Here is a 26,366-nt window from a genome sequence, read left to right as displayed (position 1 = left end):
ACAAGGGTACGTGACGACATAAGTGCGAGTTGTGTAGACGTCAGCAGTACATCATTGCTATAACCGAATATGCTCTAATCTAGGTTGATCGCCCACACAAGGTTAACCGTTGCTGCCCAGAAATTCGGAATTGAGAAGTGACTAGAAGACAGGAATGATGGGAAAGTGAGAGAGAAAGAAAAAGATGGAAGAGGGGGACAGGAAAAGGCGACTGCCGATTTCCTCCAGGTGGGTCAGTCTGGAGGTGCAGTCTATGTGAAGCAGAGGCCAAAGAGGGGTGTTGTCTTCACCGGGGGGCAAACACCCATAGGTCCAAACACCCAGCATCAGCTCAACCACCTGGATTCTCCTCTTCCCAGGCACGGCGAAGCCGCGCACGGCTACACGCGGGAGGGTCCAACCCTCATGTGCTCGGGTACGTGGTGTGGCAAACCACCAAACGCCTGCTCACGCAGACGCCCTTGTGGGGACACAATTTGCCCATTATGCAATGGACGAACCAAAGAGCTGATACAGCGGGAAAACTGTTACAAACATAGACACTGAAAAGTGCGTTAAGTATCTTAAGAAACTAATCGCATCAAGCGAACCTAATGAAACCAGAATATTGTTTTGGCAAAAAAAGCATTGAACTACATGGAAGGTAAGAAGGAGCAGTGAAGCAAATTGATTTAAGCAAGCATCAAAATGTTTCCTTATCACCGATTTTCGCATATACGTGGAATCCGCCAATTTTTACATTTTCGCAGGCTTGCGACGTCTTCAGATAAAACGAGACATTCTGTTGTTTCGATGGGTCATCCCACTTATTGTGACCGCTCAACTTTTCGAATGCCGTGAACCAATCTTCCACATCGTGGTCGTCTGTTCCACTAAAGGGAGAGACGGTCGCGCTGGCGCAGCCTGCCGGTTACGAAAACCTGCGGGGATTGGGCGACGGCCTGCTGGGTGGTTTCGTCAGGCATTGTCGAAAATTTTGGTAGCGTCCGACTTCGGAGTTCCAGGTTTGAATACCTCGTATCTCCACCTCTTTGAAAGGGGGTTTATTAACGTTGAACGACAGGCGTAAGGACCGCACTACCGGCACAGCAAGGTCAGTCTCATCCAGCGTCCACAGCTCGCGATCTGCGCTCGCACCTCCTGCCCAGACATGTCCCCCTGTTGCGTGCGTTGCTTCATCTCCACTACACATGACTGAATCTTTAAGTGCTGCGGGGACAAAATTCTAGCTTTCAACAGCCTTTCATTGCATTTGTCTCAAGAGGCTTGCCTTCGAGAACCTCTCTATCATCTGTCTTTTTCAATAATCGAGCTGTAATTTTAGTTACTCGCAAAAAACCTGCTCGTTCCATTGAAAACGCGCTTGCCTCGCGCCACGGCGATTGGGGACGCTAGCTGGTACGGCTCCATAAAAGCTGTATATGATGGTGTGGCCATATGGCTGCTTCAATGTTCTCACGCAAGCTGCGACACTGGAGAGCATGGTCATAATTTACCTTCGCTGCTGTACAGACTGATATAATAGCTGGACTGCAACGTGTGCACGGTTCAAAGCAACGTGAGAAGCTCCAATTACAATTTACCTGCTAAAGAACCAGGCAAGGAAGTTGTATATTAAAGTTACGTATGCGATAGGTAACCTTTATTGCATGATAATTATTAAGTACATTTTTAACGCAAAGTTTTAGTGGTGGTCCCCACGCAGGCCGCGTTGCAACAAAACAACGTGAGATTGCACTGCCGCAGCTGTAAACTCCCAGCTGACAGACAACATCAGCTGGGAGGAATAAAAGTAGCAATACTGGTTGTTGTCTATTCGAATGTGAAAAACGCAAGTTAATTTTTATATTATAGTCATGCATACTACGTTTCACAGCAAAGTTGTTGCTATTACATACGTTGTATGACATTTACATTTGATATTGAACAGACATGAAAGCAGTTGAAAGGAGTTGCAGAGATCCCCTTAACAGTTTCGCTACAAACTTCCGGCAGAACCAATCTATGGAGAGCGCATGAAGCACTCAAAGGCTTACTGCACATTATAAGTTTTCGGCTATCGCGTCACTGCTTCGTGTTCTGGCAGGAAATGGATTCTTGTCGTGAATAATAAATGTTTGTCATAACTGCTACTGATACGAGCTTGCTGTTATTTTCCTCGAAAGCATAATCCACATACATTCGGTACAAAGCCCCCAAATTTCTATTCCCTCGGTATTTCGCACCGTGCTGCGGCATTTCTGCAGTGGTGGCTTCCTACAGTAGTTGCAACGCTCTCTTCTCTATGCCGTCAGTGCAGTGCCACGTGTTATTTGCATTTGGTGCTTTCTGCGATCGTGTTCCTGAATAGTTGAGCCAAATTGTCATCCAGCAGACACGTGACTTCGCCACCGCGCTTCTTCTGGGAATTCTGCAAGGAAATTGGAAGCGTCAACAAACGTTTCTGAGGTAAAAGCTAAAATACATCGTTGTGAAGTTAACCTGGGAGCCACAAAGGACTGGCGGTACGCAAGTAGCGTCTACATATCTCAGAAAGGTCACATGCTTATCAAAGTGCGGAATCGGCAGCAAATTTTACTCGATCGTACACTAAAAAAATGTCTACCCAGAGGACAAAATCGATCATAGTCGTGAAATATCGCTGGATAGCCCTTACAAGGAGCAAGCGAAAGAATGCATTCGCACGCACATAATTAGGCGTAATTGAATTTACCATACAAAAAACATGAAAAGGTAAAGGTGCGAGACATGTATAGTATATGTGATTAGCCTTCCTTCCTGTTTATCTCATGCTAGAATAATGTAATTTCCGAGTCACTCAGCGCTTGACGAGGAGAGGAGTGCCCATGCACGTGTCTGTTGCACCGGGCAACGTGCTGAAATCGTCAATCTCGACCAAATGAACGCGTGTATCTAAATTACTTGAACGGGCACCTCATTTAGGACTATCACTTGCCCTGTTTCATCAGGTTCGAGTGGCCAATAGTTACGCTTTATTTCAATATATGTGCTTTCAACACAATGGACGCGGTTGCTAAGTAGTTCAGGCATCCTGTATATAGGCGCGACCAGTGCCTGAAAGTTCAACAGTGCCATAGCTGGCACTAACAATTCATAGTGAAATATTTAACGCGCACAATCGACAAGGACAGGGGACACACGAGCGCTTACTCGCAACTGTTTATTTTCGGAAAGATACAGAACATAAAACCCCAGCTATCAGCGCTGAGCATGTGCAACAAGAGTCGTCAGGATAAACAGAAACATATTAAAACAGATTAAAAAGGTTCAACAAGTATTTAAAAATGTGAATTCATTGTCAGCGATTGCAACTGATGGTGGGCTTATGCATTTTTAAGCACACTTTTTCATTTAAAACGCTTCTGTAATTTCATGTGTTAGTTTGTTTTTATCTGAAAACAAAATGTCACTGTCAGAAGTACCGGATCACAGTGACATAGATTACAGTGGTTCGGCAAGTGCGAATAATTTTCTTTACCGAAGGAACGTTCATGTTCTTTTAGACGGGTGTTTATGCACCGGCCGGTTTCTCCTATGTACATGTTGCCACAGGTTAACGGAAGCCGTTACACAACACCTATTCTGCATTTTGTGAATTTTCGATCTTCTTTAAGATCGCAGCTGCATTTTTCTTACCCTATTGTCCAACTTATTTGAAATAGCTTGGAGCAGTTTGTGCACCTTGTTAGGAGCGCTGAAAACCACTTCAACGCCATACTGGCTGGCAACATTCTTTAGCCTTTAGCATTGAAGTTGTTTTCAACCCTCCTAACAAGGTGCAAAAACTGTGCCAAGCTATTCTAAATAAGTCTGACTATAAGGTAAAAAATGCAGCTGCGGTCCTGAAGAAGACCAAAAATTCACGAAATGCAGAATAGGTGTTGTGTAACGGCTTCCGTTAACCTGTGGCAACATATACATAGGACAAACCGGTCGGTGCGTGAACACCCGTCTAAAAGAACATGAACGTTCTCTCGGGAAACCTATTCGCACTTGTCGAACCACTCTAATCTATGTCATTGTGATCTTTGGACACTGACATTTTGTTTTCAGATAAAAACAAACTAACAAGTGAAACTACAGAAGGTTTTCATATCAAAAAGTATGCTTAAAAATGCATAAGCCAACCATCGGTTGCAATCACTGACAATGAATTTGCATTTTTAAATACTGGTAGAACCTTCTTAACCTGTTCTTAATCTGTTTCGGTTTATACTGACTTCTCTTGTTGCACATGCTCAGCGCTGATAGCTGGGGTTTTATGTTCTGTATCTTTCCGAAAATAAACAGTTGCTAGTAAGTGCTCGTGTGTCCCCCTTTCCTTGTGTCCTTGTCGATTGTACGCGTTAAATATTTCACTATGAGTTCGTACCAACTCGCCCAGCCATCAGTTCTGGCACTAGCAAATTTGGAATTATTTGTTTTGTTTTCACAAATTCAATAAAGTTTTGTATTTCTGACGTCTATGTAGCAAGATTTTTTTCGTACTGAGATATCATGAAATCATTTCCCTTTTAAACAGAGTCTAAAACAATCAATGCCGCCTTTTCTTTTTTTTTGTAGTGTGAGAGCATAGCTTGCTCATTGTGCGACCCCACCGGCATCAGAAATCACGTGGCAGAATAATGGCGCACAAATTACATCATATTGATCTAACTAAAAAAATCGCAGTTTTGCCCGAAAGGCGAAGCATCGATTGCGATAGCAAATTCGTGGACAGCTAGCTGTAAGAAGTAACGATAGTAGATTTATCGGCCGTATGAGCTTGCAATCATGCGTATCCTAACTAAATTAGCAAGCATGGTGTCACGCGCGCGAGAGCAAACATGAACACATTTCACTCGACGACCACGCAAATTCGCCGTCAAAGCGCTGGAGTGAGGAAGCGAGGCAGCAGCAGCAAGCGAATTGACCTTCGTGGTGCGTCTCCACATCAACGCGAACGAAGCCGCGAAAAAACAGCGCTCGGCGCACTGTGTCCCCATCGCAGATAGGTTTCAAGATACAAAGCGGGCGCGGCAGCCCGAGCCGCCCGGAGTAGAGCGCGCTCCTCCTCCGTACCCTACCCCTGGAGCCTATCGCGCGACGGAGGAAGGTGTGCTTCCTCCGCGCATTCCTCCGTTGCGCGCGCGAGATGGAGCCGCTATTGCCGGTTCACGTTCGCACGCTTTCGCTCGCACATATGGCGTACAGCGCGCGGCGACAATGTTATCACCCTTGGGTTTTATAAACCTCACGGCGACGGCAGAAATGCGCTTGGAGTGCCCTTATATTTTCTATCACAGTCAAAGGTGCCCACGGTTAAGATTTGATCCTCTGCACCACTGTTAGCACCTGCGAATTTCCTAACTTCATCGCTCCACGCATTATGCTCCAGTCTTCGACGGCGCTTCCCTTGGCACCCATTCTGTAACCCGAATGGTCCACCGGTTATCTAACCTGCGCATTACATGGCCTTTAACACCCGAACTCTGTCGTGTGAGGCTAGCTTAGCAGGACTCTTTAAGAGACTATCAGACATTGTTTGGGATATCATCAGCCTTAGGGAGATTAGTACTGGGGAGGCTTATACAGTGCTGACCAACGGCCATGTCATCTGCTATAGGGGTCTCCCATATAAGAAGCAATACGGGGTAGGATTCCTAATCCATAAGGACATAGCGGGCAACACTGACCAATTCTACAGCATTAACGAGAGGGCAGCAGTAGTCGTAATCATACTTAATAAGACGCATAGAATAAAGGTAGTACAAGTCTGTGCTCTAACGTACAGTCATGATGATGATGAAGTAAATTACTTATTACGAAGATGTTGAATTAGTGGTGAGAAAAGCACAAACTCAGAATACTGTAGTAATGAGCGACTTCAATGCAAAAGTGGGGAAAAAGAAGGCTGGTGAGCAAGCAATTGGAAACTACGGCGTCGATTCTAGGAACGCTAGAGGAGGGATACTGGTAGAATCCGCAGAAAGAAATAAGCTCCGAATAGTGAACACCTCCTTCAGAAAGCATAGCAACAGAAAGTCGACCTGGAAAAGCTTCTAATGGTGAAACATTAAATGAATTTGATTTCATAATTTCTGCTGATCCCAGCATAGTGCAGGATGTAAAATGTTAGGTAGGGTAAAGTGCAGTGATCGTAGGTTAGTGAGGGCTAGGATTGACCTCAATTTGAAGAGGGAACGAGTAAAACTGCTCAAGAAGGAAAAGGCCAACCTAATTGCAGTAAGGGTAAAGCAGACAAATTCAGGATTCTGCTTGCAAACAAACATGCAGCCTTAGAACACAGAGGTGAAGGTGACATAGAGGTAACCGTAACTAGGCTGCCTTCAGAGGCAGCAAAGTAGGAGGCATGGCACAAGGCAACCAGTAGGCAAACTCTACTAGTAAGAAAAGATCTAATAAAGAAACGACAAAGAATGAAATAGCCCAACTCAAGAGATAAGATAGATTTTGCGGAACTCTCAAAACTAATCAACAAGGAGAAAATAAGAGATAATCGAAATTATAACGTGCGAAAGACTGAGGAAGCCATAAGAATGTATGTAGCCTGAAATCAGTGAGAAGGAAACTTGGCATAGGACAAACCAAGATGTATGCACTGAAAGATAAGCAGGGTAGTATCGTCAACAATCTCCAAGGTATAGTAAAAGCAGCGTAAGAATTCTATACTGACCTGTACAGTACCCAGAGGAGCCACGATACCTCCGTTCGAAGCAATAATGAACAGGTTGCACACACAAGTCTACACAAGAAATATAGGAAGATATCTATAAAGAAAGGGGTCCGACAAGGAGACACAATCTCTCCAGTCGAAGAAGTATTCAAGTTATTAAACTGGGAAGGCTTCGGAGTAAGGATTGACAGCGATTATCTCAGCAACCTTCGGTGTGCAGATGACATTGTTCTGTTCTGCAACACTGCAGACGATTTACAACAAATGATTGAGGACCTTAGCAGAGAGAGAGAGAGAGAGAGAGAGAGAGAAAAGGATGCATAGAATAGCAGGGAGGATAACCAGAGCTAGTTCCGTTTGGCTACCCTGCACGGAGGGAAGGGGGAAGGGCGTAAAACGAGAAATAGAGCTGAAGGAGGAGATAGAAAGAAATAGAGACGAGCACGACCAAACCGCACGCACTACAGAGCGGTAAGGGGCCACGTTCTTACAGTCTATCGTGAAGCCCCGCTGACCGCAGGAACCTTAATAACGCGAGTAAGGCCTTTATTGTGGATGTTATGAGGGAGTACTGACATAAAGCTTTGAATTATGATAGTGGACGATTGTCCAACTGGTCCAGTGCTCTTCACAGTACTTGTCTATGGGCACTATATAGCGGGCAGGCACAGCTAATATGTGCGAGAGTCTCATCGATGTTGCATGTGGCGCACGTGGGGCTGTTGGCCATGTCACTAAGGAAAGCATACGAGTTCGTAAATGCAACGCCTAGCCACAGACGGTATAGCATGGTTTGTTCACATCGTGGTAACCCAGGTGGTAGGTGCATCCGCATGTCCGGAGACAACGAACGCAAACGACACATGGTGAAAGCGTTCGAGTCCCAGAGAGGCAAAGTACATTCACGGGACATCAGTCGCCTCAGCAGAGAGAGTGTAAGAGTGGTGTCGAAGATATTATGCCCAAGACAAACATAATTATGAATGGCCGGGCAAGGGAACAAGAGTTCAGGATCGCCACTCAGCCTCTAGAGTCTGTGAAGGAGTACGTTTACCTAGGTCAATTATTCAGAGGGAACCCTGATCATGAGAAGGAAATTCACAGAAGAATAAAAATGGTTTGGAGGGCATACGGCAGGAATTGTCAGCTCCTGACTGGAAGCTTACCATTATCATTGAAAAGGAAGGTGTTCAATCAGTGAATTTTACCGGCACTGACATATGGGGCAGAAAGTTAGAGATTAACAGAGAAGCTTGAGAACAAGTGAAGGACCGCGAAATGAGCGATGGAACGAAGAATTCTAGGCATAACGTTAAGAGACACAGAAGGAGAGCTGTTTAGATCACAAAGCAAATAGGTATAGCCGATATACTAATTGACATTGAGGGAAAAAAATGACGACTATCAGCGGCAGAATATCCAAAGGTGGAAAACGAAGATAACCACAGAGCCCTGGTTTTCCCGCACATGCAAAATCTAAGGTTTAGAAGAAAAGCTCACCATGCGGTTCAGCGAGGAAACGCAGAAGATTCCCTTCTCTTGTGCGACACACCACTTGCTGTGGTCCTCACTGCTCCCAAACTCAGCATATCCATCGCTGGTCTGCACACCTATCATATTAACATCTCTGACGCTGTAGTTTCGTGTGCAGTACGTATCTTCAGCACCACCTGCGCCATTTCTCCAGGACTGTACTGTGATATTATCCTTCACTTGATCCCTCAGTCCTTCAGTGTATACATCTGTTAAAGGCAATGGAACGAAATGCGTAAAATGTTTAGTTTTCACTGTCTGGTTTATCTGCCGCCGTGAGCGCACGAACATATCATGTCACTACATTTTGATTCACAGCGTTCCTCTTAGGTGTTATTGAGAACTTGATACTTATGTTCATACATTGGAGCGTCTTGCAGACACTTTCATTTCAGCACTCGACTTTCGTATCCAGAGTGTTGATAGTTATTCATAAACAGACGCTTGCCAATGCGGTTATGTCCTTCAAGTACCTGAGTGCAGGTCACATTTTCTGACCGCATAGTCACTTCATGTGCGAAGCTGGCCACCCAGTTGAGCTTTCCGGCTGATAAGCGTTCGTTTAGGTTGTCAGCGTCGAAAGGAAGAGCTGGGGTGCTGTGCAGGGTGTTACATTTTGCGCCAGGCGTGTCAAAAAGGATCAGACAAGTTCCGGGTGAACGACGTTTAGTAACCCATGCTTGTGGGTTGAGGCTCGACAAGAAAGAGAGGGCCGCTAGCAAGGGGCACTCTGCTTTTAACATTTAGTGGCGCATGCGCACTTCGCAGAGTGCTCTTATCACGATGAGCGCCAGCCGACACAACACAGGGTGCCCAGAGTTTCTCGCTCGCCGGAGTTTCCTAGACGGCAGGCACTGAACAAAGGTAGCGCGGCCACCTATGTCAACAGCCACCTGTGTCAACGCGGGGAACGCACCTTGCAGACGCCGCTTCCTCGTTTGAAACACAGAAAGCTGCAGCGGTAATGTTGCGCGCCAGCACCGGTTATGAGATAGTCTTAGGATAGCGTTTGTCGGCTTTTGTACGTTAAATGCAATTACCTTTTCTGGACATTATGGTGCACGTCCCTTCAAGACATTTAGAGAGATTTAGAATAGTATTTGTCGCCTCACGTCCGCTAAACCAGGGTTAAACGTAAGCACCTTTGCCGGACGTTAGGGTGCGCGTCTTTTCAAATCTTTCAGTTTACCGTACAGAAACGCAAATCTATGGAAGACATTATCAAACAAGGCGCCGTATTTTGCCGCATGCCAAACGTATTGAAGCCAGTGTGGTAAGACAGTGTGTAAAGACAGTGTGGTTGCGTCCACATAGCAACCCCACTGTTGCTATGTGGACGCGTCTCTCTTACCTAGGGAGGCCGGAATCGCCAAACGATCTGGGAAACCAAACACGCTATTCGCTCATAAGTAACGGTTAAAGGGAGTTTAGAGGAAGAGAAAGCTCATTTGAATAGTTATTGGCGGTCAACGGGAGCGCGAGGATAGGCATGACGAGAATTCACGAGGAAGGGGGAGCCACGTGTGCCGCCATGTTCGACAACGCTATTTCTTAGCGTACGCAAACATTATGAACGTTAAACTCGCCAAATAACGTACACTATCCCCGCACACGTATCAAGCATCAGTGTATGAGCAGTGAAAGCAACGCTCTTTTGTTGACGTACTGTCAACCAAAAACGTTTACGGACCATCGGAAATAGCAACCTCACAACCCAATCTGGTATCTGCCCTTCCAGCCTCTACTAGTATATGCGAACAACATTCTGATAAACAGTTTTACTAACGAGTGATACAAGCTACCGAAAATTTCATCGTTTTCTGGGATCCCATGGTCGCAAACTTTTTTGGTCGACGGTACGTAATGCGCCTGCATTTGGTTGCAAACCTTATTCTAAAGAAATGTATTGTTATCAACGCAATATCGCAATACGGCGACTGTACAGCTATTTATCCACACACTTAGCGCACGCCGCTTGGCATGCCTTTCTGGGATGTGTCATGGACATGTCTCCTGTTTCGGACATTTTCTGGCTGTCCATCGCTGAATCTATACAGTACAGACGTGGCGCATTCTCCAGCCATTCCTCTCCTTGTTTTCGAACACATAAAAATATAAAATTTTCTACATCTTATTCGCACTGGCAATGCACTGGGTGGATAAAGAAATAAAAGAAGGCACTGCCGGTTTGACCACGTGACTACTGTTTCGGCCACCCATCAGGTAAGACCCAAGTGAATATACCTCACAAGAGTGAATCTAGATAAGCCAATGAAATTCGAGGCGTGCCGGATGTTTAATTTTCTGTTGACACCATTAGCTCATTCATGTGAGGACATCGCCAGAGATCATGGAGATCAGGCACTGTGCCAAACTCGTACATTCCAGCATAACCACGCATGGTCTGGATAACACCGAGAAAACATCGCGGACAATTTTGTTGTCAACGCTAGACTAGACCAAGCGAAGTCTGAGTTGACAATTTACTTGCTGTTGTCGCGAGAGAGGGAGATAGAAATGAGAAGAACAAATTCATATCAAAGCTGGAGGCGTGAATGTTACCATATTCTGTTCAGTCATGGTGACTAGCAGTAGCTGCAGCGGTAGTTAGTTGTATAAAACGCGCACGCGCTGTTGGCCTACTGTATCATTTTTTTACGTTAGCGTTTCACGCACAGGTATCATGTATCACATAGAACTAAAGCTATGTATTGCACGAACAATGCAGGCTTCGTTAAAATCAATGCACTAATAGCCACACGCTTAACTTATCACATTTATGATAATGTGTGCGGGTGTTAAATTAAAAGTAAACTAATTGCTTCTTTTATAAATGTCGTATTTACCATTACGGTACGAACACTAATGCAACGATTCACTTTAACCTTGGTACGTTAGTTGTTCTCAAGTTCAAGACAGCGAACAAAGCCATAAGACTCGAGGTACATGATATAGGCACAGCCAAGTTTGCTCGTTTCGTGTATTCGCCTAACGGCAGCTGATTGCTACAGACTATTTCTATATCGTATGACGTGATGCTATCACGAGAAAATTATTCACAGAAGTAAACGCTGCATGAGGAATGGAAGACTTGCAACTGAGCCGAAGAAAAAGAAGCGAGGAAGGTGCTCCTGAAGACGAAAGCGCAGCGGGCGTTTAGGAGCAGAAATAAACGATCCTCATCGGCTTCCGTGAGTGATGCTAGTCTCAAATCGAAAGCATTGTTCATTTGTTCTGCTTTAAAAGATTAGCGCGAAGAATCTGAATTTTTGCCAAAAATCAGTTAAAACGAATTCCTCTCCTTGGCGGGATGATGCTTGTTCGCTTGACTACAGGCGATGGAAGGCATCTTGGAAGAAACTGTTGCAAAATTAATGCCTTCATAGCCGGATGGATTATACATTCTACTCGGGTACTATTAGACGGAGAGTGTTGAAGGCAAAGGATGAGTACGGCATTCAGCATTTAGAATTTGTTCCTAAATCAAATAATAAACGCACACCCTATAGCTTTGTGCATGCCAAGAAAGTGATTCGGCGGCCAATAAATGCAGAATACGCACTTTTGTCTCACGATGAAATTAAGGATTCCGTGGAGGTAGTCGCTAGAGAATTAGAACGTTGTTTTTTTCACAACTTCCATTAGGTCCATTGGTATCACCGACTTAGCAAAATTTCACGGAAATCCACAAGTATAAATTATCAAATGTTTTACTAAGCTCTCCATCAACGGCTCCATGACCCGATCGAATCACTTCGTTTATGTTGAAAATTTTTATATAAAGAATCACAAGATTATCAATTAGAGATCATGAATTATTCCAAGATAATAGAATGCTTTCCACTCAGCGGAAAATTGCCAAGGTCATACCTTTATTTAAAAATCCGGGTGGTGGTTATATGTTAGACGATATCAGGCTCATCGCGTTAACTTCAACTTTGTTAAAATTAATTGAAAGAGTCATAAATATTCGTGTCATAAGTTTCCTTTATGAGCGATAAATCCTCAGTCCGAAACTAATTGATTTCAAATCAAAGTGCGTCACATGGCAGGTACATATTGACTTTGGAAGCCGTATTGAGTTGGCATGAGACAAAAGGTAGTATGCAGCATTAGTCACTCCAGACTTCTCAAAAGCATATGATAGCGTTGACCATGTGATAGAGCTCAATTAGATTAGGAACATTATTTTTCCAAAATAGCTTCAAGCATAGATTGCAGACTTTTTAAGGAACAGAGAGTTTTACTGCTTTAAAAGCTGCATTTCTACGGCTAGGTACGCGCAGGCCAGAAGCGTTCCACAAGGGCCAATCTTTTCTCAAGTCTTACTTAATCACATTCCGTGCCATGATAATGTACATACTTACGTGTATTCTGATGATCTAGCGTTGTTCTTGTCGGCAAATGACATCCAAACGTTTATGAAATATTGCAGACATAACTGCCTGTTATAGAAAGCCGGCTTGATGCACTGCATCTTTATTTCAAGGTTAGCAAATGCTCGTTGCTCGAATTATCGTTAAAAGACCCCAGATTTATTTCTCTCTCTTATCATCTAAATATTCTCTAACAAGTAGAGACACTCCGGTGTCTTGGCGTGATATTTCGCGGCTCTACGTCTTGGAAGGCGCACATTGACTATATTGCTGCAAAAGATGTTCGTTCGGTTGGTATGCTATGCAGGCTAAGTATAGTCGATAAGGATTTCTAAGAAATATGCTGTTATCAATATACCCCATCTACGTTCGCCCGGTATTGGAATATGGATGTGTGTTGTACCGGAGCTCATGCATGTGAGAGGAAGGTCTTGCGACAACGCATATCGCTACATAACTTTGTCGCAAATGGAATTTTACATCTGGAAGTTAGGATCGCTTCTCTGGTTACGCGGTTTCCATAGTTAGCTGTACCATCATTTTTAGGCTATATAAAGCCCCTATACGGCGTTCACAAAGAGTTATTTCCCAGCGGGATTTGTTTTTTGGCCTACACTGGCTGCAATTCCACAAACCTCACATCATCTTTATGCAAGTTCCCGTAGATCAGTTAAGCATCCGACTTCGTGAGGTGACTCCTGTTTGTTGCAACAGGAATTCCATCAAAAGTTCAGTTCGATTATACTTTCCCTAAAAATGCAAAGGCATCATTTACAGCACCCTCAGCTCTATCTTAAATGATCAGTTTTTGCACATACCAATCAAGGCAGTGATTGTAACTCACGCTTTCAGAAGTGAAGAAAAGTGCAATTGGAATAGTTTCTCCTATTCTCGATAGGTGGTTTCCTCCTCGCCTCCCAGACTTCGTGCCGATCAGCAGGATTTTTCACTATAATTCTACCCCTCCGCTAACTAAATGCATCAATACGTTCTACAGGCGTTGTGACGCATTTTCTGTCACTGTGTCCCTCCTTTACTGCTTCCGACGACTCCCAGGTTTTGGGAGCTTCGAAATTGTCAGTTTCCCCTCATTTAGCGCTGATTAGATTGGTTTCGGTTGCAAGGCGTAAGGGCTTATTTCTAAACGAAATGGCTGATTAGTTGGCGAAAGCGTCCCTGAATTACCCAGTCATTGAAAGCTTACCGGCATCAGCTTTCATGATAGGGGCCAGATTTTGGAGGCAAATGACTCTGCATGAATTTCACGCCCCTTCTTTAACAAACTCTGCAGATGTTAAGTACTTGTCGCACTATTGCAATACTAAAATCTCTCAAGCGCGAGCACTTGAAGTAGATAGCACTAGACCGCGCTGCCGAATAACATTTCGAAATTTTTCCTACGCCGAGCTGCTTTTGCTCCCTCACCGAATTGTCGCTCTTGCGGAAACATGATCATTAGATTATTTTCTCATGTATTAGCTTATTGTGAATCGCAAAAAATTCCATTAGAAACATCCTTCTGCCTTCATAGATTGCACTTGCATATACAAAATTTTCTATCTTTGGGGCCCTCGATCCTTTGGCACTGCGAAAGCAAGGTTGCCGAAGCCGTCGACGATTTTATTGCATCGTCAGAAAGATGCAGACTATAAAATCAAAACTGAAGGTTTCGTTATACTTCTACAAATGAATTAGATTATCTGGACTGTGTTTTTATTTGTTCTTCAGTCTATTAAAATCATACGCTGGAATCTATTATTTCCCATTTACCTATTCATAAATGTTGCATACACTATGTTGTAACTGATTTTTCTTTTATTTATATTGAACTACCTGATTCTTGGCCAATGGGCCAGAGTGGGTATGTGCCACTAACATCTAGGATCTACATCTACATATACCTAAGCAGTGATGGTCGCCTTGTTGACCTGGTAACTTCTGTTCCAAATTTGGCAATGTCGGATACGAAACCTTGTACTACTCGCCTGAGCCGCTCCGGTTTTGCCCACGGACAATGTGCAATGACACAACAGCAGCCCATGATAAGCCGGTGAAAGTCGTACGGTGCGTCTACGGTAAAGAACCGTCCTGTTCGAGTGAGCGCTCATTATATTGAACTCTTTTACTGCCGGCTTGATTCCCTGAAGTCGAAAGCTGGCGGGACTTTCAAGATTGCCATGAGTGATCCTCGGCATGACGCAGACGTCCGTGTTGAAGAGGCTTTCACGGTTCCACCACAATAAATCCCGTTTTCACAGAAACGGAGGCAAGCTTTTATCGCCACGATTTAGCGGGCCACCGTAGAAGTGGGCTGATGTACGATATAATGAAATTGCAAGAAACGAATAGTCAGTAACTAGTGGACTGGAAGCTAATTTTCGGAAAAAGGGCAAAATACCTATGTGTCACTCTCCACCCGGGTTCGTGAACCCGGGAGGGCTCGCGGCACCCTCCGTTAGACGGACGCTCCGCAGCCTGGTGGTGCTGAACGATGACTGACCGCCGAGCAGCCGTGCTCGCCGGTGTTTATTACGGTGCGGTGACCAATGTTGCCTGCCGAGCTTGGCAGGCCACCGAGCCTAGCGGTGAACGAAGATTATGCCTGAGGAAGCGTCACATGCTTGCTACACCCCCATATCCCCAGTCTGTTAAATAAAAAAAACAAACGTCCATGTTCACAATATGAGGCTCTGCCTCCACCCTAGCTGGGTCGACGGTGCCTGCTATCCAAGCGAGTAACGGTCCGGTGGCCTCCGCCGTCGAGTACTCCGCCTGGGCACCGGTGTTGATGGGTAGGGTGTGGCAACGCCGCGTGCTGCTTGAGCCAGCCTCGCTCCATCCGGAGGGTCCGTAGTGGTCGGCCTTGTGAGTGGTGCTGGGCTCGACACCGGTCCAACGGGTGCCGCACCACTGGCAACGGTTGCCGGCTCCGATGTGGGTGGTGATCCCCTGGAAGCGACCGGTGCTGCCGCTAGTCCTCCTGTGGGATAGAACTCAGTGGCAGCCGAGGGTACTAGCCAGGTCCCGAGGTCGGCGTGTGTGGTCCGCGTGTCTGTGCGACATGGCCCCGTGTGGCATGCGGACGAGCACCGATGAGGCGCTGGCAGGAGATACCACATGTCCGGCAGACCAGGGTGGGCCAGGACGGAAGTTCCTGGCGAAAACTGGAGCTCCCGACTCTGGCAAAAGCCCGGGACGGCACCCTTGGTCAGCAGCCAGCTTCTGCTTCAGCTGCTTCAAGAGCACTGTGGATCGGAGGTCCGGATGCAAGACGTCCAAGGGTGTCTTGACCATCCGACCCAACAGGAGCTCACAGGGGCACTGCCAGTCACATCGTGGGGCGTGGACCGGTACTGAAATAGTATCCGGCCAATCTGCATCCGGAAATCCCCAGTCTCGCTCTTCTTGAGCTTGTCTGATGGTTTGCACCACCCGTTCGGCTGCACCATTCGAAGCAGGGTGGTACGGTGGAACCACCATCTGGCGGCTTCCGTTCTTCGTCAGCCAGGCCAGGTACTCTGCTGGCGAAAGCAGGACCATTGTCGGACATGATGACATCTGGCAACCTTTGGGCGGCGAAGACCTGTCGTAGCGCTGCAATAGTCGCGCCTGCTGATGGAGTGATGACATGTAGAACCTCCACCCACTTTGAAAAGGCGTCCACCACCATCAGAATGTAATGGCCCTTGAAGGGTCCCCCAACATCCACATGTAGGCGGGACCAGGGTCTCTGTGGGAACGGCCAGGGGGTGCTTTCGATATGACGCGAGGCTCGCTGATGCTCTTGGCAGATTTGGCAACTCTGCACCACATGCACGCTGGCTTCCTGGTACTCTGGCAGATAAACGCCCAGTGCATGAATCCAGTTTCAGCCCAGCAGCGTCGGCGACGACACCTTCGTTAAGTAAATGGGAACGGTTGCCTCCCTGTCGCCAAAACGAACGCTGACCTGTGCCTGACCCTGGACCTGGGAGAGTTGCCCGGAGTAGCTGCGTAGCATCACGCCCGAACCCTCGACGGACACGCCGGGGAAAATACGCTTGAAGAGTTTCCCGGCCATTACTGAGAAGTTGGCCCCCGTGTCCAGCTCCATGGAAATGGGGTGCCCGCAGATTTTGACGTTCAGCATGTACGGCGGCACAGACGACGCTACAAAGCCTGTGTGCCACATGTCAAAAATCGGCGGGTTCTCGGCCACGACGTGGAGCCTGACCGCGAAAGAACTTGAGCCTGCTGCCGCATGCCCCAGCCGCGTACGTTTGCGACGGCTACCCTGGCCGCTGGCTTGTGTGGTACGTGGGCTTGAATCAGGCCGCTGTTTGCTGTTCGTCCTCCCCCTTCGGCATACACGTGCCAGGTGCCCAGTTTTCCCGCACGTAAAGCATTGTGCTTGAGAGAACTGGTAGTGTGAGGGGGAGTGGGCACCACCACAGTGACCGCAGGTACTGCCCTTTGTCGCCAACTTGTTGATCGACGCTTCCGCCGACGGTGAGCCAGACGCACGGGAAATCTCGCCGGCGTCCTTGGCGGCAGCTTCCATTGCCAGTGCTGCCTTCACGGCGTCGTCCAGGAGCCGCGTCTGCATGGCGGCGTTGTTGATGCCGCAGACGAAATGGTCCCGGAGCAGCGAGTCCAGTTGGTCCCCCAAGGCGCAGGCGCTCGCTAACCCTCGTAGCGCAGCAACGAACTGCCCGAGCGTCTCTCCTTCCCGGCTGCTCCGGTTGTTGAAGCGGAAACGCTCCATTAGTGTGGACGGTGCTGGTTTGAAATGCGAGCGCAGTCTGGCGAGCAGCTCACCCAGCGTCTTAACGTGCGGCGTGGCAGGCTTGAGAAGGTCGAGCAAGAGGCTGAAGACGCGGGTCCCGCAGCTGACCAGAAAAATGTCCGTCTGTTTGGACTCGGGTGTTTCGTTTTCCCGGAAGAACACGTGGACTTGGTCCTCGTAAATTTGGCAGGCGGACCCATCTCCCTCGAACGGCTCGAGCCTTTCGTACAGCGGCATGGCGGCAGCAACGGGGGGCGGTGTTTCGCCGCCCTCGGCGGCGAGGGACGATCCGTGGGTACTCGTCGCCATCCTCGTCACCAGTGTCACGAGTATCCTCCCGGGTTCGTGAACAAGGGACGGCTCGACGCACCCTCCGTTAGACGGACGCTCCGCAGCGTGGTGGTGCTGAACGATGACTGACCGTCGAACAGCCGTGCTCGCCGGCGTTTATTACAGTGCGGTGACCAATGTTGCCTGCCGAGCTTGGCAGGCCACCGAGCCTAGCGGTGAACGAAGATTATGCCTGAGGAAGCGTCACATGCTTGCTACACTATGCCATTCGTCTGGCCGGGGATGTACGACCAGTCGTAGACAAGAACTGCCCAATGTCTGGATTTTTATGAGTACGTCTATGACAGGAATTGCTGGGAAGAAGACAAAATTATAAATATACAACTGTATTTGCGAGATAGTGCAAAGAATTGGCAGGAGCTTCAAACTTGTGAAAAAGCGGAACGCCCATGGAACGAGTGGAAACAGAGCTCACTAATTTCATTCGGTGAGAAAAAGCTTCGAAGCTGGGATGAAGGTACATCTTACAAGTTCAGCTCCGGGTCCGTTATTGAATATTTTCATTAGAAATGGAAACTGCTACATTTAAATGCCTCTGCTTTTCTCAGGCTTCACTTGTTACACTGATTATGATGGGATTTCCCGAGGACAGGGGATGAGGTGTTAGGCTCCGGAAATCAAACACAGAAGTGTTACTGTAGAATGTGAAGGAGTCGTGTTAGAATGTTCAGCAACCTGTGAGCATTTGTTATAGTGTAAGCACTGTCTACGGAGGAGTAAAATTACATGGTATGAAATCCCAAGATCTACTGGCTCCACGAATGAAGAAGTCACATATCAGGAGAAGAGCAGAAAGACAGCTCAATACACCTCTGATTACAACTTGGCTGAAGAAAAAGGAAGCCCGAAAACTCCTAAGGACGAAGAAGTGGGGGCTTTTAGGAACAAAAGCAGTGATCAACGCCTTACGGGCCTGGCCACTTCTTCTGCTACAAGACTGAGCCATCAGCTTCCAGTGAAATTTATCATGTACAGTGCTCAAAAGTTGAAACACCATACTAACACAGCATAGCGGCCGGAGCTGTTTGCAACACCGGTTACCGTAGCGTAATCTCAGGGGGTGAAAATCTCAGTCACAATGCATAAGAAAAGCTCTCGTTTTCATGTGGTACAAAAATGAATTAACTCTGTGTTCTCAATGGCCATTGGTGGCGGTAAAGATGGGCGGCGAAAGATGGACTGGACAAGCTTTGAAGAAAGGGAAGCACACAGTAAAATAATTATGAAGAACGACTGAGGAATATGGAAGAAAGCAAATGGGTTGGGAGAGTGTTGAGGTATTTGTAAAGGAAAATAACTAGGAAGCTTACCAGCAAATATGCGGCCTATAGGGTGAGCAACACAGCAACAAAGAACGTCCAGCGGCAAGTCAGGGAGGCTGAAATATTCTCATAGGTGACAGCAATGGAAAAAGAAGCCTGTCACGAGTGACTACTTATTAAGAGAAAAAAAAACGACGCCAGGAAAGCAACAATTTATGATAACTCAAAAGGAAGCTCATTACTTTTAGAAGCGAGATCAGGATGCCTTAGAAAACGCAGCTATAAAGCGAGATATAAGAAGGAAGAAACATCTGCTTGCTGCGGTGAAGCTAGGGGAACGATGAAGCATGTTTTATTAGAATGTGAAGGCATCTGCTCAGTGGTCGATTCAGGCACCGCTGGCCTCCTTGAAGCCCTTAGGTCCAGCGAGAGCAGGGGAAAAGTAAACATGTCCGCAATAGAGATCAGTAAGGGGCGATTGGAAGACTGAGCGAAGAAAAGTTGGGAAACGGCAAAAAACTGAGACGTACAAAAACGAAGTTGACAATAGGGGGTTAGAAAGTTAGCTTTTGAGAAATGATTGTGGGTATTTCTTTTTTTTCTTCTTTAACCTAGGTAGGACATCAGGCAGTATAATGGCAAGAGCTTGGTGGCCCAATCCACCGCCCCGTTCCAAAGGGGACGCTCATAACATCCGTCCATTCATCCAGCGATGCGCTCCGAGTATCACGTTTCAGTTTCTGACCACTCTATATACGATTGTATATTGTTTTTAAATGCTTTGTTGGGGCAGTTTGCTGTCTGTCACCATTAGAACAGTGATTATAATCGCCAATGAAGCGAACCATTGAATATATTAGCGGTAAGTTGTGCCCTCGTGGTCGTTCCGTTAACTTGGTATGTACCAAAACTGACATAGTTTGAGAAGATTGTATAATGAAAATAAATGATCGTTCATGTAGGTCATGAAACAGCCGGGTTCGTCTGGGTGTTCTCACGGTGGTTTCGTTAACTTGGTATGCCCCAAAATTGTCATAGTATGACAAGAGTGTATGACGAACATAAATGATAGGTCATGACATGCCTGTCATGCAGGTCATGAAACAGCCGTCCACGTCTTGGTATGTACCAAAATCGGCATACTATGACAAGAGTGCATGGCAAACATATATTATAGTTCATTACATGAATGTCGTGACTTGCGGGTCATCTGCGTCATGAAACAACCGGCTTCATATTTGTGCTCTCATGTTTGTATCGTTAACTTAGTGCGTACAAAAACTGTCATAGCATGACAAGAGTGTACGACGAACATAAACGATAGGTCATGACATGAATGTCATCACATGCGTGTCATGTAGGTGATGAAACAGCCACCTATGTATTGGCGCTCTCATGGTCGTTTCGTTAACTTGGTAGGCTCCTCGCACACTACTTCGCAGAACATTGATTCCCACAGGGTGTGGGATCTGCCGACGTTTTAATAAACGGATATGTATAAATTTGTTGCAAAGATTGAATGCATTACAGTGGAGTAAAATGAATGACGAAGAGTTCCAATGTGCAAAGAATAATGTCAGCGCTGTGTTGTGCTAAACGCTTTTCAAGAGCGTAATTACCTTTTTGCCAGTTCGGTGGCTTTGCGATGGCTATTATAGTCTGCATCTTCAGAGTCTTCAGAAAATCGACTTTTATATCTTTGGGGCTCCGCATATAATTTTTGTTGAGTATCTTCCAAAATTCTGGGAAGTTCTTAGCCCATTCTGGCACATTTCTTTGGTAAACGTTGGCTGCTTGCACTTGAAGATGACGGGCTGCGTTACATAAAGAAAGGAACATGTGAAAAGCACTTATAGGCGAAAGAGTTCTAAGGGCAATGACATGTTTTGCATTTTTAAAGAGGACCAACAAGATAAGTCACGGAGGGTGAAAGGGCAGAGCGCTTTACGCAAACTTCTGATCGGGAATGAATGTATACGTTGTATTTCCTCTCTTAAAAAGCAAACTTAGTTTTATATTTTCTTTAATCTGTAAGTATTTATATGCTATTCAACGAAGAACTAACCGTCCGTCCCGTAACACGATCGCTTTCAAGATAGCGCCCGTTGCAAGGCGTGAATTCACCTTCGTGCTACCTGTCACTTCGATGCGAGCTACGCGGCGAGAGCACAGAGCGCACGAGGCGGTCAGCAGTCGGCGCTCTCTGTCGCCATCGCAGATCGCATTCAAGATACGCCCTTCGAGGCCGCGCCAGATGCCGCCGCCGCCATAGTGCGGGTAATCAAGGTTAATAATGGTTCGATGCGCATGGATTAGGCGCTAAAGAGCGATAATGGCTCATAAGGATCGCCACGTCATCAGCGCAGCTGGCGCCCTCATATACAGTAGTTTGCTTGCGTAATCAATTCACTTTGAGCTGCCGTCGGCAGCAGTTCGTGTCACTTCAGCGCTGTCGTTTGCACTCGACGTATAATGTTTCATAACATTGATTAGGACACCTGATGTGTAGAGATGAGCAAGTGGCACAATGCTGACGCACTCCTAGACAACTCCCCTAGGAGTTTCTGCGTAAAGTTCTTTTTTTAAATATAGCTGCCTGTCTTCTTTTAAAGTGCAAAGTTGCCTTCGCTTATGGCGATGCGAGCTTCTGCCGCGACAGCGTATGGATAGATGGATGGATGTTATGAGCGTCCCCTTTGGAAGCGGGTCGTGCGTTGCGCCATCAAGCTCTTGCTATTATATTGCCTAATGTCTTACTTAGGTTAAACAATGAAAAAAAAAGAAAAAAAAAGGCAATATGAACTACCACGTCCAAATTTTCTGATCCCCTATTTTGAACTGTGCTTTTATACTTCTCCGTCTTTTGTCGTTTCCCTACTTGTCCCACCAATCCTCCAATCGCCTCTTATTAATGCCTATTACAGACATGTTTGGTTTACCACTGATCCCGCTGAACCCAAGGGCTTCAAGGAGGCCAGTGGTGCCTAAATCGACCACTGGGTAGATGTCTTCACATTCTAATAAAACATGCTCCGTCATTTCTCTAGCTTTACCGCAGCAAGCACATGCTTCTTCTTTCTTCTTGTATCTCGCTTTATAGGTGCGTGTTCTAAGGCATCCCGATCTCGCTTCGAAAATTAATGAGCTTCCCTTTGAGTTATCATAAATGGTTTCTTTCCTGATTCCGTTTTTTCCTCTTAAGTAGTTACTCATGGCAGGTTTTTTTTTTCATTGCCGCCACCCATGAGATTATTTCAGGCTCTCTGACTTTCCGCTTGACCTTCTTTGTCGCTGTGTTGCCCACCATACAGGCCGCATACTCGCTGGTAAGCTTCCTAGTTCTTTTCCTCCACTGCGTAAGTATAATCTTGGGTAGCCGCCTGCTGCTAGCTGTAGAAAGCAGCTGGTCAGGGAGGGTTGCCGCGTTTTGCCCGCTCTTGGAACACATGACAGCACTCCCTGGAATGCTGCTTTCTGTAGGTGGCGCCAGGGGGCAACATAAATTTATGCTTGCCAAAACCCCTCAACGATTAAATGTAGCGCCATATTCGCGGCCTGTCTCCGATTCGCGCTCGGTTCTTCTCGCGCACTCTCGCCCCTCAGTGGCGGCGCCCCCTTGTCCGATGCAGCGTAGCAGACGAATCCAAGCGTTAATTTTTAGCGCACGGAAATGACCTGTGAGAGCTTAATTTGAACCCTGGGAAGAAAAAACGCGCTATGACCGAAATAATAGGGGGAGAACAAGTAAAAAAAATTAACCTACGATTACGATGCTCCTTAATGAAATATTTGAGCGCAGCTCTATACTTCTTTCATTTCGCCTGGCAATATTCATATTACGACAACATAAGGGCACAGTTTATATTACGAAGACAACGCTGTGTATAGCGCGCTTTGTTTCCATTTTTGAACGGAGAAACCAGTCAAAAACACAAAGGACAAGAGGAGAGGTTCACACCACAACGACGTTGTGGTGTAAACCTCTCCTCTTGTCCTTTGTGTTTTTGACTGGTTTTTCCGTTCAAGTATGTACCAACTGGCCCAGATTTCAACCCTTGTTTCCATTGCTACGGATCACTTTATGCTGCAATGAATGAAAGAAATGCCAAACGCCTGAGAAACGGCTTGCGTTATCTTTACGCTTTCCAATATGGAAAGTCTTGTCCGTCGGGTGTGTGCGACAGGATTATGCGCGGAATGTACAAATCCTACTGCCCTCTTTACGGCGCTCAACTCCTCTACACCCATCTGTGTGAGTTGTCCCCACGTGTCCTGACACTGACCAACCGGGCATCCTCAAGAAGGAGGATGCCTGGTTGGGGGAGGGTATAAGAAATCCACCACGTGTGGTGGCATCTTCTCTGCCCTTGCGTGCAGGTGTACGCACTTTGAAGGTTAAATTTTTTTTCTCTTGGAGCGTACCGTTCACCCCTAACAATGTATTAAATCTCTCTTATTTTTACATCACCTCGTTTTCCTTGCCGAACCCTCTCCGATGGCCAACTTGGTTCGAGCTCGTAGCACACGCTGTTGAATACAGACGACGCGCGCTATTCTGGCGTTATATCGTAGCCATTGTTGCACGTCTCGCGCTATACTACGCCTTTTCACGTTTCAGTTCCGCCTAAGATGACAGCAGCCCTTCGTCGCGGGGAAATTGTGGCACGAGTTTCAGCGGCGCCAACACCCGAGAGAGCGTCACATCGCGCTTCACTCGTAGCCGCTTGCATCGCACCTTGCACGAGCAGTGGTCCACGTGACACACGGTGGTAGCGCGGACTGACGACACCGCGGACGAGCGTAGCGCTCTCCACCTCACGCTACTCTGTCCTCCCTTCTTCCTCGAAAGCGCAAATGACATCGGCCATGCGGCTGCGGTGGCCGTGGCCGCCGGCACCTCGCCGCTTCCAGAGGCCGTCTACCCTCGCCTCCCCTCCGCTCCTTTTACTCCTCATGCTTTCGCTGTAGCATCTTCCTCCATTTTCGCCCTCACGCGTTCTCTTTTCTCGCTGCGCGTTCGCTTTCATATTTTGCTCTGCTCGTTCGCTCAACGCAGGCACGGGCGCCTAGGAACTGCGCTCTGCAATGTACGCTTTAGAGTCACGAGAACGATAGCGTAGGCGCACGCCTTCACATCTCTGTACTAGTTTTCGCTTAGTACTGTTTGTGAGTCGTCGCAAGTAGCTGCGAAGCACGGCTGCCTCAAAGTGTTCATGAGAAATAGAAGCTACAAATCTGTTCTGACTACTACCGAGTGTAATGGCTGAGTTATACAGCTACGCCATTAAAGCGAACGGAAGTGGCGACTGAAGTCGCATCGGCCATTCTGGCATGACGGCTTCGCCTACTGCCCTAAAATAAACACTAAAATTTGTTTCGGTGGCAGTGACTGTGCGCGCTGACTAATAACATTAGAGCATGCTGGGCACAGCGCACGGGTGCAGCTTCTTTTTGCCAAAATAACGCATAATCTAAGGCTCACATCGGTCATCCGAAATATGATTCTAAATACTAAGCAAAAGCCATAAAAACGTCCTACATAAATTATACATCATACGCCCTGAAAACGATTCATTGTGGACAAACATTAATGAAAGAAACTAAATAAGGATATCCTAAATTTTGATCAAATCAGCAGAATTTCCAACAGAATTTCGAAAGCTGAAACATCATTTTTTGCTAAAGTGTTATCGCGAACAATTCTGATTTGTTTCTTGAGTATTCTAACAGTTTGATTAATCCTTAATTCTTTTACACGGCTAAACGCAGATGCATAAAAAATGCACTTTTTAGATTTTGAGTATCACTCCTTTTCCCTTAAATTAAAAGGCAGGCAGAAACTCCGCTGGAGTTGCCTAAGTATGCGTAAGCATTCCTTTAGCTTCGGGTTGGCCCACCCCCGAAATTCCTTTGGCCCATCAAGCTATGGTTCATAGCTTCCCCATGCGTTTTATATGCAGCCCTTGTATCCTATGAATATTCTCTCTGATCATTCTCATTTATTGTTGCAGTTGTTCTTGATCTCTTATAAGCTTACCAATCATGTACACTTACACTATTATAAATAATAATGTCCTAACCTTAGAAATTACGCATTTTTGTACAGATGCAAGCCATTACACCTTTCACGTGACGGACAAATTTCTCTGTGGTATTCGCCCAAAAAATGCTTACGCATTAAAATATGTGCGCCACACTGCCCAAGAAAAAAACAACACTTCCACACGGCGCACAAGGAAGCGGCGCACGACAACCACGGTAACATCACACGGTGTCAAAGCTTGAAAATAAATATTTCGGATGCTCCGCGTTATTTGGAACGCTCCTACTTGCCTCTGAACGACGAAAAATGTAATATCATCAGCAATTGCGAAGATATAGTAAAAGAAGCGAAAGAACTCAGTACTGACCTGTCAATACCAAGAGCAACCACGCTGCCCCCGCTAGAAGTAGTAATAAACAGGATACAGAGGTCCCTTCTGTATCTCACGATGAAGTTAGAAGGATCTTGCAAGACATGACCAAAGGAAAAGCGGCAGGACAAGGTGGAACAACAGTCAATATAATCAAATATGGAGGATATATGAAGCTTGAAATGCATCCGGATCTTTATACGAAATGTCTCACGACTTCGAGTATTCCAGGGAGCTGGAAAAATGCCAACATTATACTAATCCATGAAAAGGGAGACGTTAAAAAATTGATAAATTGTAGGCCCAATGAATTAGCACCCAGAATGTGCAGCCAATATACGCCCTCTATATAGAGAATATCGATAACCTCACACGCGTGACTTGCTGGTGCCAGCTTCTAGAACTTAGGGCAGTTTTAATCGTGCTGAGAGCCTCGTTATAAAGGTCGCATTTGCGCTTGAGTCGAGTGTTCCAAATTCCAAAGACAGATAGCAAATTAAAAGCCTTAGCCTATGGCCACTGCCTTCATGTTACGTGCTTCGGAACGCTGAAGCTATCGCCGCGTTTAGTGAGCAGCGAACCCCTCACGCTGAAGAACAGAACGCGCCGCAAAGACCAGCTTACCGACGTCTCCTTGAGAACAGTTACATGCGCAATCGTGGGACCAAGGAGACTGATTCGGCTCTCACGTCGAGCTGTTATGCGATCTCCCAACCCAAAGGCCGCCGACTATACCTTGAAGATGTCATCGCATGTGGAAGTGACAACGATGACCAAATCCTACGACACGCACACCGGCGGAAACTGCACCTGAGAAAACAGGTGTGTGCGGCACCCTATGACAAGTCTAAGCCAACATTTGCAAATAGTGGCTTGGATTGGCTGTGCAATGTGTGTGACAGCCCGTAGTTTCAAAGCGACATACTGTTCTAGCGGGTGGCAGAGTGACGGAGACGATCCAAGAGCACG

The 26,366-nt window shown here is 46.5% G+C and overlaps 1 protein-coding gene across 2 annotated transcripts in view; it reads right to left on the bottom strand.

Annotated features, from left to right (window-relative positions):
- Nucleotides 1-1,635: 1,635 nt before the first annotated feature.
- LOC142591207 (cell-death-related nuclease 7-like) overlaps nt 1,636-26,366 on the bottom strand; it is a 46,348-nt gene continuing 21,617 nt past the window's right edge. The window contains exons 5-7 of one of the 2 annotated variants that reach the window (XM_075703566.1): nt 20,604-20,798; nt 8,198-8,439; nt 1,636-2,410 (exon numbers count right to left, since the gene is read on the bottom strand). In XM_075703566.1, the coding sequence (XP_075559681.1) occupies nt 2,309-2,410; nt 8,198-8,439; nt 20,604-20,798 (539 nt within the window). In that variant the 3' untranslated portion in view covers nt 1,636-2,308. The remainder of the gene's footprint in view (nt 2,411-8,197; nt 8,440-20,603; nt 20,799-26,366) is intronic. The other variant, XM_075703567.1, reaches the window with a different exon arrangement.

The sequence above is a fragment of the Dermacentor variabilis genome, chromosome 8, assembly GCF_050947875.1.
Source record: "Dermacentor variabilis isolate Ectoservices chromosome 8, ASM5094787v1, whole genome shotgun sequence".
Lineage (NCBI taxonomy): Eukaryota > Metazoa > Arthropoda > Arachnida > Ixodida > Ixodidae > Dermacentor > Dermacentor variabilis.
The sequence above is the reverse complement of the archived record's forward strand: the minus strand, read 5'-3'. Positions and strand labels throughout refer to the sequence as shown.